Source organism: Nyctereutes procyonoides, unplaced genomic scaffold (assembly GCF_905146905.1).
Source record: "Nyctereutes procyonoides isolate TBG_1078 unplaced genomic scaffold, NYPRO_anot_genome, whole genome shotgun sequence".
In the NCBI taxonomy this organism is placed as follows: Eukaryota; Metazoa; Chordata; class Mammalia; order Carnivora; family Canidae; genus Nyctereutes; species Nyctereutes procyonoides.
The window spans coordinates 7718105-7732827 of record NW_026575034.1 but is presented as its reverse complement, the minus strand read 5'-3'; the positions used below and the strand labels follow the sequence as shown (position 1 = coordinate 7732827).

Here is a 14723-nt window from a genome sequence, read left to right as displayed (position 1 = left end):
CTGTTGTCTATTTAATTGGGCATTGTCTTGGATCATTTTTGGAAGCACGTGATCTTGTGTACGTTAGAACACTTTATTGCCTGAAGCATTTCACTAATTTCTGGTGTTTTGTTCTTGTAGTTAAGGAATCTTGCTAGCTGTGTGACCTTTTGGGATCTCAATTACTACACAATAACTTTTATTTATGGGCTGACAGATCTTTAGTGCTGAAAACATTCTGGTATTATTTCAGTGTGTTTTATTAGGAAATAAGTCAATCTACTTTTACTTTTAAAATGTAGCTGTGTTTAATCCTCTGTTTCTACACATGAAGTGTATTAGGACTTCGGTGATTACCTTAACAGTAATACTATGGTTGACTATCATTTTCAAGGTGCTTTCAGGAAGTAAATCATAGTGAGTTTGATTTCTGAGTTCAAATCCTATGTATAGCAGATTCTAACAGGATGATCTCATGCCAGATATTTAACTTCTCTAAGCCTCGATTTTCTAGACTTCAGAATGTGGATAGTGCTGTTCTTGAATCATGGAATTATATGTGGATTACATTAGATAATGCATTTAAAGATGTGAAGCAGTAGATTCAGAACTGGCACATATGACAAACTCATGAGAATTTTAGGACTCAGTGTGGTTAAATGCAAGTTATAGGCTAGTAGCCGAAGAATCAGAACTAGAATTCTCACTATGTTAGGTCCTTAGGCTGTGCTACTCCCTTCCTCTCCGTCACACATAAGCACTGAGTACAATGAACACAAAACCATTTCTGAAAAAAAAAAAATTCCAGAAAAGACTAAGGGCTATACTTAAGGTTGTGGGTTATTTCAGTTCTTACCATGAATGCTTATGAGGAAATAGGTGATGCTCTGACCTCCGCTCCAGAGAGAAGAAAGATCTTTTTTGTTGAATCAGCCCATTGTTCCGTCACATGGGAAGGATCTCGAGGTCAAGGGATGAAAGATGTCAGTTTGTATTAGACAACAGCCGTTGTCTGTATTCACAGAACAACATGGGAGAAGCTAGCTGCACCATCATTTGTTCACAGATGGATTAAAGCGTGTCTTAGTAAGACACATGAGCAGAGAGGGCTGGATCCCCTTGATCTCACTGATAAAAGCTACACCATGTACAGTGGACACCTAATAAATATTAATTGGTATCAACTCACTGGACACAGAACTCCTTGATTTTGGATGTTTAAATCCAGCATCCTCCTTGGTGAGAGATCAATAATAGTAGATTCAATCTTCATACTTCTTGGTTTCTTAACTGTTACAGCTACCCATGCATCTTTCTCTCAAAATACTTTCAGTTCAAGGTGGGATCTACTGCACCTGAATGCACCCGAATTTGCATTTAAGTTTTTGTGTTTAATGTCTCTTGCTTTTTCTCTTAGCTCTGATGGGCATTTGCCTTTTTAAATTTCATTGTAAGACGGTCACACTATAGTTCAATCATTCACCTAACTGTGATGTTGCTTCTTTTGTTCTCCCTCAGATATTGATGAATGTGCAGCTAAGATGCATTACTGTCATGCCAATACTGTGTGTGTCAACTTGCCTGGGTTATATCGCTGTGACTGTGTCCCAGGGTACATTCGTGTGGATGACTTCTCTTGTACAGGTAAGCACGAAGAAGCAACTTTATTTTTCTGATTAAACGCTTCTCTGCACCATATACATGTTGTTAAATTTAGCTCCACATGCTTTGTGTACTACTGTTGCCCAACTAGCTTTTCTGTTGCCTTATTTTACCCTCACCTTTAGAGAAAGTGATAAAAGAAATTTTATCTGCCTAAGTTATTTCTACTCTCAGTGTTTCTCTCTGTGTAGATACACGCATGGGTCTATGATTTGAATTTGAAGCACTGGTTGCCTATAGTAACACCGAAGGAGTTAAGAGAGAAGTTTTAAGAAAAGTGCCAAACTATTTTCCTTCCATCGTGCTGAAATGTTTTTGTATATAAGAAAATGTACTTTGTTCCCATTGGGAAAGATAAGGATTAAATTGAGAGGGGGATCAGGAGTACCTGGTGGGCAGGGATTGGGCATATGTGGGAGCCAGTCAAGACTTGATTGACATGTGCTGATGGTCCCCTAGATGGCAGGGCTGTCAGCACTAAACTGGAACTCTAGGTATGTGGGTGGTGCCTTCATGGAGGAATGCTGGCTTTGTGAGGCATTTGGAGTGGGGCTTCCAATTATCTAATTATGTATATGGAGGTATGAACAGTAAATTGGCTAAGGATGGTAGAAAGTTTTGCATCTTTCTTCTTTTGGTCAAAAGTTCTTAAATGGCCAATCTGTAACCTTTAAGAAAAGTGCCCCTTGAACACAATATTTCAGTCATTTTCTATTTTTCCTGCATCTTTTTTTTTTGTCCTAATAACACTGGCCTAGAAACTGAATTTGTCACTCCGAATGGACCGCCACTCTTAGTATATTTTATTCCGAATGACCTTTCAAGAAGTGCAAGAAGTTGCAGAAGTTAGGGAAGCATGTTTGTGTGTTCAAATAACCTTTTCCACTGATTGTTGTATATTTATAAGTTGTTATTTTTTGGCTAAGGAGCTGGTGATGTCAGATTAGTACAGGTTTCTGACGGCCACAGATGGCCAATCTCATTTATCTTTTATGTAGTGTAGCTAAAAGTCCTAGAGCAAAAAGAGATTGTGTAAACACAGCATGGTGAGAGCTAAACATTTTAAAGGGGATGCAAAAGTCTTTCAGACAGTCTAAAAATCTGCTGTTCTGTATGATTGTTTGTTCTTAGTAAATAAACCTCGGTTATCCTGATACCTTAACCCTATGATTAGAAGGAACCAGTGAATATCCTCCTACCACAGCAGCACATATCATGCAACTCCATGAACCTTGATTAAGGCCCTGCTGTGTGGAAAGGGCTTGTTGAAATCACGGTGGAATACTACCTCTGGTTTACTTTTTCACAGAGGGAGAAAGACTGGAGCTCGGTGCTTGTTGAAAGCCTTTTAGTATAGGTGCCCTGCCTGGTGGTTTATGTATGGAATGAGATGGAAAATGTATTATTTATAGAACTGGTTCCACAATTACTTTTAGAAAGCAAACTATGTTATTTGGAATAAAAGACAAGGGTGTGAGTGTCAATCGGTACCCAGGCATCTCCCACACCATCCCCCTCAAAAAAAGAGATAGGCTCAGAGAGACTTACTCTGACTTATATAATTAACTACCCATTATCCTAACACCTGATTCTGACTTTCTGAATATCATGTCACCTGTAGAGTTTTAGTTTTTATATATGATTTAAAAAAATTTGTTACAGTGTAAGATCTGAGAGCTGTGACCTTTTCCCTTTTGTTCACTACCTATCTTGGCTACTTTAAAACACAACCTAGTTGGAGGGGTGAGGGGGCTAGAGAATATAGCCGGGAAGAGTACAGTGCTCAACTAATAATTATTGAATGAAGGAATGAACAAAACTACTTAGCTTTGGGCTATTTACTTCTCTAGATTTCATTTATAAAATACAGCTTGTATCTGCTATACCTGTTATATGTAATTGTTAGGTTATTGTGAACATCAGATTGTGTATGTGAAAACGTTTATCATGCCACTTGCCTCAATCAGGATAGGATGTTCTGCAGTAACAACCTCAAATATGACTGATTTAAAATAACAAGTTTTTGTTTGCCTTTGGCTGGTCAACAAGAAGGGCGTTCTGCTCATCATAATTACTGTGGGGTGCAAGCAGATGGAATACTCAGTATTGTGAATGCTGCTAGTCACCAAGATGTGAAAACAAGAGCCTGGAGGGTCTTGCAATAGTCATTAAATGTTCTTATCACGGAATTACATATATGCTTTCCACACTCTGCTCATTGACTAGAACTGGTCACCAGTACCCAGCCAACTACAGAGGGTTAAGGAAAGGCATTTCTACTTTGTTCCTAGAAGGGTTAGGAAACCAGAAATACTTGGTGAATGGTGCTAATGAGTATCATAGTGATTTCATGTTTTGTAGACTCTCAACAAATTTTATTTATTTTGACAGGAGCTGTTCATTAAAATAACCTTTTTCCCCCCAACAGTTCACAGTGTGTTGGGGACAGTAGTAGTCTCAAAAAATGATGATATTAAGCATATCTGTGCTAAGGAAAAACAAAATGTAATAAGAGAAAGTTGCTTGATTTCCAGAATAGAATGTTTTGGGATGTTTTTGCAAGCCAAGGGGAGCTACTGGAGTTTACTGAGGCATGTTAGCCTGTGCGTGGATTAGGGTAGGATTTTACACTGTGGAATATGGATGGGAGTGAAGAGAGCTGAGAGACAAGCATTCTCTCTGCCATTTCTCCTTTAGACCAGGCTCTAGGGCCTCCATTAGATGGTTTCATAGTAAGCTGGAGCTCTGATACTTACCTTGGTGTCCTGAAAGTAAGCCTGTTAGGGCGAAGGTGCTCTTTCTTTACTCTTCAAGGTAGATCAGGTCCTCACCAACCGTCTCTGTTGTTTCTTTATTGACAAAGAAGATTTCTTCCTCTAAGTGGCTATTTGTCTATGGCAATAAGTAAGGTGTCTAATAGATGTCGGCCACTGTACGGCATCTTTTCAGGTGTTGCATTTTCCAAAGACAATTTCCTGGTCGAAATCGACAGGCATAAAGGCATCCTTTGTCTCTCCCAAGTTCCTAATACAGCATTTCTCATTCCTGATTTGCAAAGATCATTCTACCCTCTATCCCAAATTAATTAGCATCTGCTGCTACTGTTCGGTTGGTTTTCTAAGTATGTCAAGGTCACTGTTTTCTTTCTTTTAGTATGCCATTTGGCCTGATGCCAACTTTCTAGAAGTCACTGATAATATTGAAAAGTTATATTCAACCTAAAATTAGTGAGCTGAGAATTGAAGATCTATCAACTTTGATATTAGATTGATGAATGAATCAGTCATTCAATAATTTCATTAATTTATTAATACATCTAATATATAATTAGTGTCAGGCATGAGTGTTAGGAAATATGGTCACTGAGAATAGTGATAAATGACCTCTGTGCCCAGAGAGTTCATGATTAATGAGGCAGCATCTTCACAAGAAAAAATTCAAATGTATATTCACTATCAAAAATGTTCCAGTGTTTGCCAGATCAATCCCTCTTGAAAGTTTTAGTAGAATTTAGATGAGCATTGGGTGTTTAATCCCATGTTAGTCGTTACTCCTTTTTAAGTTCCAAAGAAGAAAGTTTAAAATAGCTATTCCAAAGTTTATGCGGATAACCACGGTCCTTTTAGAAAGTTGGCACCTGAGATAACAGATGCCAAACTTGATGCTGGAGGGGAAAAACAATGTATCAAACAGAAAAGAAGCTCTAATTCTTGCTCTCTTTTTTTATCTTGTTAAAAATCGAAGAAAAAAATTGTATCTCATGGGAAAACGAAGTTAGGGTTTAACGTTGTGAATACTCATCTGCAACTTAAAATGAGCTGTAACTTAATTTTTGCCCCTAGAGGCTGGGGATTCCCTGACATGACCGTGTGTTTAGATATGAAGCTCTGTACTTTCTTCTAGGAAAGTTTCCCTTGCCCTCTGAATGGGTGAAATCTAAAGCATTTGACTCTTGACACTGGGGCAGGTTTTGACCTTAGGATTTATGAGTCTGGATCACTTTCTCTCCTGTATGAGAACCCTGAGTTGCCCTTGCTCTTTTATGAATTTCGAAACTGGAGGATTCCCTGAAATTGAGCTGGTGGGATGCTTTTCTCTGTATCTTTTGATTTTTGGAGTGGTCAGCCTCCTTGATTTACTGATGTCTGACTTTCATTTATCCCCAGTTTAATTCCCCATGTTTAGGTTGTTTGATAAGATGTTATCATTAGATACTAAGGCAGCTTTAAAGCGGGATCTGTGATTTATGACAAAAGCATGTGGCAATAAGACAGGTAGTTGACAGTAATGGGTAAGCATTCATTTTTATGCCAAAAACTTCCTATGAAGGTAAGAAATAAAGGAAACAAGTGAGATAACCTTTATCCCATGTGATTCCAATTACCTTGCGCAAGAGATTTTTATTTTCTTGATACTGGCATGGAAGAAATCTTGAAGTATATGTTTGAAGTACTTCAAGTAAACTTGTAAAGTTAGATATAATAGTTTGTTAATTTAGTGGTTTAAATTAAGTACCTTATAATGAAAAGAGGTAAGGTAACAATTTTAAAAAGGGTTTAGGAGCAAAAGGTAACTATTAGAAATTTTAGACTATTTTTCAGAAAAATTATTTTCTCCTAAGGTTGATATACAGAACACTTTGAAATATGAGGTAACTGATGTTTTCTTATTGAGCAGAGCCATATGAAATAGAACCAAAATAGAACACTCTGCAACTTGACAGAGCACGGTGGTAGATTTTTCTACCAATTATCCTTATCTTTAAAGCACATAACGTGTGCTTGCTTTGGACATGCTTGTTCTGACTTACTTTTGACTATCTGGTAGCATTAAAGGAATAAGCTACTAATTACTTGGCTCTCAATCTCAGAAGGGGTGAGACAGCCTGAAGAATGAAATTCCAATCATGGGCCTCTAGACTATTTTACTTTAGTGAGAAATGCTATATTAAATGCTGTAGGATGCAAAACTACCTTTGTTAAAGATGAGAGAAAACATTTATCGATATACTGAATAAGGAAAGTGAAAATAAGACCTATGCTTTTGAATATTCCAAAACCCAACAAAAAGCTATGATGATTATTAGGAGAGAATTTACCCTTTGCTTTGATTTGTTTGGCTGATATGTCCTCGTGCTGCCACCCCCCCAACTTTCCTTTAGTCAGATCTGTCAGACAATGTTGGGATGTACTCTTAGAGATACTGATTTGCATTTGGTCTAGGACTGAAACCAGGCTTCAGTTTGTTTAAAGGCCCAGGTGATTCTAATATGCAGTTTGATTTTTGTAAAACAGGATGGCAGAGACGAATCTGAAGGGAGAAGAATTTCCCTGCATATTATAGACTAGAAAAACCTGAATTGGTCACAGAGGGTCAGGAAGTAATGAAGGCAGAGACTTGAACTGTGTCTGGAGAAAGGACACTGCCTCCAAGGCTGCATTCTGAGATATGTAACACTCTGGAGAGAGAAAAATCCTTAACAAAATACTAGTAAACAGAATCCAACAATACATTAAAATCATTCACCACAATCAAGTGGGATTTATTCCTGGGATGTAAGAGTAGTTCAATATTCACAAATCAATCAGCGTGATACATCAATAAGAGAAAGGCTAAAAACCATATAATCATTTCAGTGGACACAGAAAAAGCATTTGACAAAGTACAACATCCATTCACGTTAAAAACTTCAACAGAGTAAGTTTAGAGGGAACATACCTCAACGTGGTAAAGACCATATATACCCAGGGCTCACATCATACTCAGTGGGGAAAGACTGAGAGCTTTCCCCTGAAGGTGAGGAACAAGACAGAGATGTGCACTTTATTCAACATAGTACTGGAAGTACGAGCCACGGCAGTCAGATGACAAAAGGAAATAAAAAGGCACCCAAATCAGTAAGAAGTAAAATTTTCATTATTTGCAGATGACATGGTATTATGTAGAAAAATCCAAAAGACTCCATCAGAAAAATGCTAGAATAGATAAATGAATTCAATAAAGTCTCAAAGTATGAAATCACTATACAGAAATCTGTTGCCTTGCTATACAATATTAATGAAGCAGCAGAAGGAGAAATTAAGAAAACAATCCCATTTACAACTGTACCCAAAGTAGCAAAATGCGTAGAAATAAACCTAACCAACCAATAAACCAACCAACACCTTCAACCAAGGTGAAACACCTGTACTCTGAAAACTGTAAAATACTGATTAAAAAATTGAAGATGACACAAGTAAATGGAAAGACATTCCATGCTCGTGGTTTAGAAGAACAAATATCGCTAAAATGTACGTACTACCCAAAGCAATCTACACATTTAATACAATTCATGTCAAAATACCAGCAACATTCTTCACAAATCTAGAATGAAATCCTAAAATTTATGTGGAACCACAAAAGACTGTGAGTTACCAAGGCAATTTTGAAAAAGAAAAGCAAAGCTGGGGGTATCAGAGCTGCAGACTTCAAATTATATTGCAAAGCTATGGTAATCAAAACAGATGGTAGTGACACAAGAATACACATAGCTCAATAGAACAGAATAGAAAACCCAGAAATGAACCCATAGCTGTATGGTCAATTAATCTTTAACAAATCAAGAAAGAATATACAAAGGGAATAAAATCCCAGTCTCTTCAACAAATGGTGTTGGGAAAACTGGACAGCAACAAGCAAAAGAATGAATCTGGACCATTTTCTTACACCATACACAAACATAAAATCAAACTGGATTAACGATCTAAAATGTGAGACCTCAAACCATAAAAATCCTTGAAGAGGATTCTCTTCAAGGCAGTAATCTCTCTGACATTGGCCATAGCAACATTTTTTCTAGATATATTTCCTGAGGCAAGGGAAACAAAAGCAAAATTAAGCTGTCAGGACCACATCAAAATAAAAAGTCTCTGCACAGCAAAGGGAATAATCAACAAAACTGAAAGGCAACCTATTGAGTGGAAGAAGATATTTGCAATGATGTATCTGATAAAGGGTTAGTATACAAAATGCATAAGAAACTAATACAACTCAACATCTAAAAAGCAAATAATCCAATGTAAAAATGGAAGAAGACATGAATAGACATTTCTCCAAAGAAGACATCCAGATGGCCAACGGAGACATGAAAAGATGCTCGACACCACTCATCATCAGAGAAATGCAAATCAAAACCACAATGAGATATCACCTCACACCTCAAAGAATAGCTAAAATTAACACCACAAGTGCTGATGAGGATGTAGAGAAACAGGAACCCTCTTGTACTGTTGGTGGGAATGCAAACTGGTGCAACCATTGTGGAAAATAGTATGGAGGTTCCTCAAACAGTTAAAAAATAGAACCACCCTATGATCCAGCAATCACACTACTGGGTACTGACCCCCAAAATACATAAACACTAATTTGAAGGAATACATGCACCCCTATGTTTATAGCAGCATTATTTATAATAGCCAAATTATGGAAAAAACCCAAGTGTCCGTTGATAGATGAATGGATAAGGAAGAGGTGGTACATATATACATATACGATGGAACATAATTCAGCCATAAAAAAGAATGAAATCTTGCCATTTGCACATTATGGATGAAACAAGTGAAATAGGACAGCCAGAGAAAGACAAATACTGTATGATTTCCCTCATGTGGAATTTAAGAAACAAAATACAGCAAAGAGAGAAAGCAAGAAACAGACTCAACTATGTAGAGAACCAACAGATGGTTACCAGAAGGAAGGTAGATGGGAGAATGAGTGAACTAGGTGATGGGGATTAAGGAGAGCACTTGTGATGTGCATGGGCTGACATATGGAATTGTTAATCAGTGTATTGTACACCTGAAACTAGTATAACACTGTTAGCTATACTGGAGTTACAATTCAAAAAAAGATTCTGTAGAGAGGCTATGGGATGCCTCTGCAGCTGGGGCCTTACGGGAGAGACTATGAATCTTTAATTGTTATATGACTGCTGAGATGCCTCAAAGAGCCCTAAAGATAAACGACCTTTCTGTGGCAACCTATGTTCTCTGGGACAAGGACTAGACTGTACCTTCTCTGCCAGTGTCTTGCTCATTTGGGATCATCTAGAGCTGTGACATAACCTGATGGAAGTAAGGAATTCTCAAAATGACCAAGACAACATTTCCACTACTGCACTTATCCAGAAGAATAGGAGAGTCATTCATTAAGTTATCCTGAAGAAACTCTAGAACTCTACGTTACTTGCATACACGTGTTGGTGACTGGACTTCCATACCGTGACAGGTGAAAGAAACAAAGTTAACGAAGAGACAAAAGGAAGAAATTAAGAGATCCCTCTAAACAGGGATTATGTAGGGTAAAAACTCATGGAACATTTGATGTTCTAGGGCAACTTCAGTTTTCTTTATGTGAGTCTGGAAAAGCCTAATGTCAGATATTTGTTGCATTTTGCAATATTAGTGTTAAGATAATGCTAAGTTTTTTTTTTAATAAGTAAATATGTTTTAGGATACCAAAGCGCATTCCTCTTGAAGTTGCAGGATGAGAGTAAGTCTGAAGGATTTGCACAGCCTTTGGGTTCTTTGTTGAGTTTAAGTGGGAGTGAGTTCTTTTTATACCAGCACTATTGTAAAGGGTCTAGGACCATTGACTGCTGCGGAGAAACTAGGATGAATGATGGAGTTTGCCCCCAGGGTGTTTGTGTATAAACCTATTAAGTACTGTGTTGCCCTTTACCCAAATTCATCAAAATGGCTTAATATTTCTGTACACTCTGTTGTTGGAATTGTGCATTTAGAATTATAATTAAGCTTTCACATAAAGGAGTTTAAGGAGGCCTTAGCACTTACACCATTATTGAGGCTAGTCGTGTGGCCCTGCTATGCCCACATTTGGGTGGACACAATGCATGAACATTTCTGTTTAATAGCCTAATGAGCTATCTTATAGCCTTTGTTTCCATCTCAAAGATTTGGTAAGTGCATATGCATAGCCATTTTCCATACTTTTTTAAGGCATAGTGAAGCATTTTAGAATTTCTTCAAGATAATTTCTTTTAGAATTCTTGGGCCAGAGTGAAAGCTCTAAATTTTCATGGTCACAAATCTAGTGTATGTATTCGTGTATAAATTTTACAGGTTGAAAGCTTTGGCTTTGCCACTTATTTGCTTTATGAATTGGAAAACCATTTGAGTTCTCTGCTTCTTCATCAGTATCCTCTATACAGCCTCAAAGAATTGGGAAGGGTAAAGGGGACAGTATGGGCATATCAGTTCAGCTAATTTTAATGGAAAAAATCTTTAAAAAAACTCTCTGACTACACTGACTTAAATGATATATTCTCTTATAACAAAGTTTATAGGGACAGTGTTTCCAGAACTAATTAAGGTCCTTCATAGCATCATCAGTGACAAGGATTTTTTTTTTTTCCTAATGTCAGCATAATAGTTCGAAACTTGATGTAGCTTCCTTCAAAGACTCAAACTGGCTAAAGTAACTCCGGTATCACATTTTGACTTACCTGTGTCCTAATGTCATAAGGGAAAGAGCCTTTCTAGAGTCCTTTTTTTTTTTTTTTTAAGATAAAGATAACTTTATCAGAAAGTTATCTCCCCAGCAGATTTGTTTTCATGCCTCATTGGCCAAAACAGTTTAATATATCTATTAATAAAATATATCTTAGACAAAAAGAATTAGTTTGAATCAAGATTTATCCCTAAGGTATGTATATATTGTTTTCCAATTAAAATAGTAAATACAAATTATGAATGAACATACACATAATCACACACATGCATAAACAGACACCTAGAAACACAGGGAAGGAATAGCTCCCCCCCCCCCAAATAAATAACAGTACTCGAGTGGACTGTTATATGTGATATCTTTATACTGAGCATTTTCCAAATTTTCTATGGAATGGAATACAGTGCTCTGAATCTACATTGTGTTTTAATATTAGAAAAAATGTTACTAAAATAACAGAAAATGCTAGGCAAAGGTGACATTAATTTTATTTTGTCTAAATCCCCTCTCCTACTAAAATAAATTTTTAAAAATGTTTGACTTGATAGTGATAATGCCTTTTATCCTTAGTGACATAGATTATGAATCTAAAGAGATTTAAAGCAGTGACTCTGCTTCATTACGTTCCTGGAGAATTTGATTGACCAACATGGCAGTTGAAGGGCACTTGAAATTATGATCCTCTCTTCTTCTTTGAGGATCCAGGAAGGTGACCTTATGGATGAATCCTACCTGCCCAATTCTTTGTAAGCCTTTCTGTCAGCTTCCAGGTACAGGGTGTTGTCCAGTGTTTATAAAAAAAATTTTTTTTTTTTTTTTTTTGATTGTGTACCAAGAACAGAGATACGAAAGAGACCCGAAACAGGCCTGGAATTTCCACCATGCAAAGCAATCACTGGATGAGAAGACTGCAGCATGGGATCAGTCCTGCCCCGTCACCAGTTCACCTGAAAGATATCATCATCTCATCATTTCTCTTTGGACCTTGAAATATCAAGGTTAACTCAATACTTTTAGTCAGGGAGTTCTGGGTATTTCAAATAAGTTTTCTCTTAAAAGAGTTCAGCTTCTTTTTAATGATAACTTTGTACAAACTTCACTATTCTAATACCATGATTCTGTAAGATACGGTTTCCTGACCTCTATAGTTAGGTCTCTTTGGGGGATAATAAACAAAATTTACATTAAAGAGAAAAATTTTATAGGGCTATAAAACTGAAGTTAAATTGTGAGTTGTGACAGTAAATACGGGAAAAGAGTTCTTGGTGTTGGAAAAAGGCATTAATTACTACAGGGTAGAAGCGATGGTTTTCCACAGAAAGGATTCTAAATGATTTGATTTTGATGTTGGTTTTGAGATGGCAAAAAGAAGAAATTGAAAGTAATAGGTATCTGGGTGCTTTAAGAATAATCCAACTGTGTGTTTGTTATCTATAATGTGACTATAGCACTTACATCGGTAGAATTGGAAAGAGTACAAGGCTTTGAGTCAGGATGGGGCCTGGTTTCCTACCCCTAACCTCCAGGCATTTGTTATCGTATCATCTGATGAACTTTTGATAAATTGCACAACTTAGCTTCCAGAATTGCAAAGAATAAAAAGTGGTGGTACTTGTAACATGCTTAGAAGAGGGCTCCACACAAATGCTACACTAAATGGTAGCCATTGCTGTCTCTATTTACACGTGAGGAATCTGACTTGAGAATGTAGGGAGGTTAAGGAGTTGGCCATAACCACAGGCTAGAAAGTAGTGGAGCAGAGAGAGGAATGCAGGGCTTCTACTCCAAAGACTGAAATGCAACCTCTATCAGAGCTGTTTTGATGATGCCTTTAAAATGCTGATGCAGTGTGATCTGCAGATGCTTAGTAACCAACTACCATTATTAGAAAGAAAGAAAGGGCCTGGGACTTGGGGCCCAGAGAATCCTATTTTATCCACAACTCTGCCATTGATGAGCTTTGGGATCTCGGGGAGACTCCTTCAGTGTTCTGTGTCTGTTTATAACACCAAGAGAGAGGGTTGTGTTTGAAGGTTTCAGCATATGAAGAGCCTAACCCAATGGCTGACTTTAGATGGTGCTCAAAATTGCCCTAAAACTTTTCACCGAATTTCCTTATCCCCTTACCCCCTTTTCTCATCAAGTGGCTCTTGAAGCATTTCAGAGGACATCATGGCATTTTGGAACACATTTGGGAATCTGCTTTCCTTGAGAAATTCAATCTCTGTAAACAGTGTCCAGATTCTCTGGCAACACAGACTTGCAGTTAGGTGCTTTATGCTGTCGGGTTAAGGAGACCGGTGAGAAGTGGATTTCACTGTGATTTATGGTAACTAGCAAGGAATACATTATTTTGTTTAAAGGAAAATATTGCCTTCTGGAGTTACTAGTTTGTAAGTTGCTGTAGACCAGAGTTTTAGAATATGTTTTGTAAATTCTCTTTAAAAATTTAAGTTTGTTTCCTGAGAAGGGAAGCCCCTTAAGCTAGAAGACCATTGCCATTCATTAGCCCTGATGGTTGCCATCTAGTTAGTCCTTTGGGGTGGCCAGAGGACAGATTGCTTCCAGGAAAAGGATGGAAGGTCAGAAGCCCAGTGTAGGTTGGGCTCCAGGTTGGGGTCTTTGGCAGCTGGGAAATGTCCTTACAAGGATTTTGCAGCACACAGAGAGATGTGTAAAGAAAAGAGCAAGCTTAGTAAAAATATAAAAGCAACTATAAGGATAAAATAATATATGCATATTGTAGTGATATAAAAAATTCAGAATAATAATAATAAAACATGCATAATTTAGCTCTGTTTGGAATATTTCTTCCTACAGTTTTCTGTGCCTCTGTCTGTATTCTACATTGTGCAGTTCACACGGCAGCAGTTAATATTTTAGTTTTTCTACTTATTTCATGAGCATTGCCCAAATTAGAATTATAACTGCTCGTGGCTGCAAAATATGCTCTCCTATAGATGCGTTATTATAGCTTTTACTACTTAAGAAGTATTAACATCCAGTTGCCTCTTCTGTGTCTTCATCTGGTCTTGTCCCGTATACCTGCACTTATTCTTCCTCTGTTGTGATAGTGGTCATTGTTTTGCTCGGGTAAGTTGTGTGATTTATAGCACAACACTCAGAGCAGCCCCAAGCAGGAGGGATTTCTGCTTAGGGATTCAAGGAGAGGGAGGCATCAGCTTCTCAGGTGTTATTCATTAAGGGACATTTCGGGGAGAAGTAGGTCCCTAAAGAGCTGTGGAATATTAACACACACCTTGGTGGTGTAAGGACCTTGTAGAATTACTTTATAACTAGACAGAGGTGCTCCAGTGAACCCCTGCCTTCTTTATGATGTGTGTTTTCTAAACTTACATTTGAATTCTTTGTCCTTTAAAATTCAGAGCGGATGCATTTCCTGGATCAGCTACCTATCCCCCCCCCCCCATGGCTTTAATTTTCCCATCCTGATTGATAAGTTAAATGTAGGGAAAGCATTAAAGTATCAGGAGTGTTTCAAATAGCTGGGACATTAGAGACTTGTAAGTCATCAGAACGTGCTTTCAAATTATAGTCATTTGATTCTGAATTTT

The 14723-nt window shown here is 37.5% G+C and overlaps 1 protein-coding gene across 3 annotated transcripts in view; it reads left to right on the top strand.

Annotated features, from left to right (window-relative positions):
• NELL1 (neural EGFL like 1) overlaps positions 1-14723 on the top strand; it is an 814467-nt gene that overhangs the window by 390541 nt on the left and 409203 nt on the right. For all 3 annotated transcript variants that reach the window (XM_055317810.1, XM_055317809.1, XM_055317808.1), the window contains one exon: positions 1498-1623. In XM_055317810.1, coding sequence (XP_055173785.1) covers positions 1498-1623 — 126 coding nt within the window. The remainder of the gene's footprint in view (positions 1-1497; positions 1624-14723) is intronic.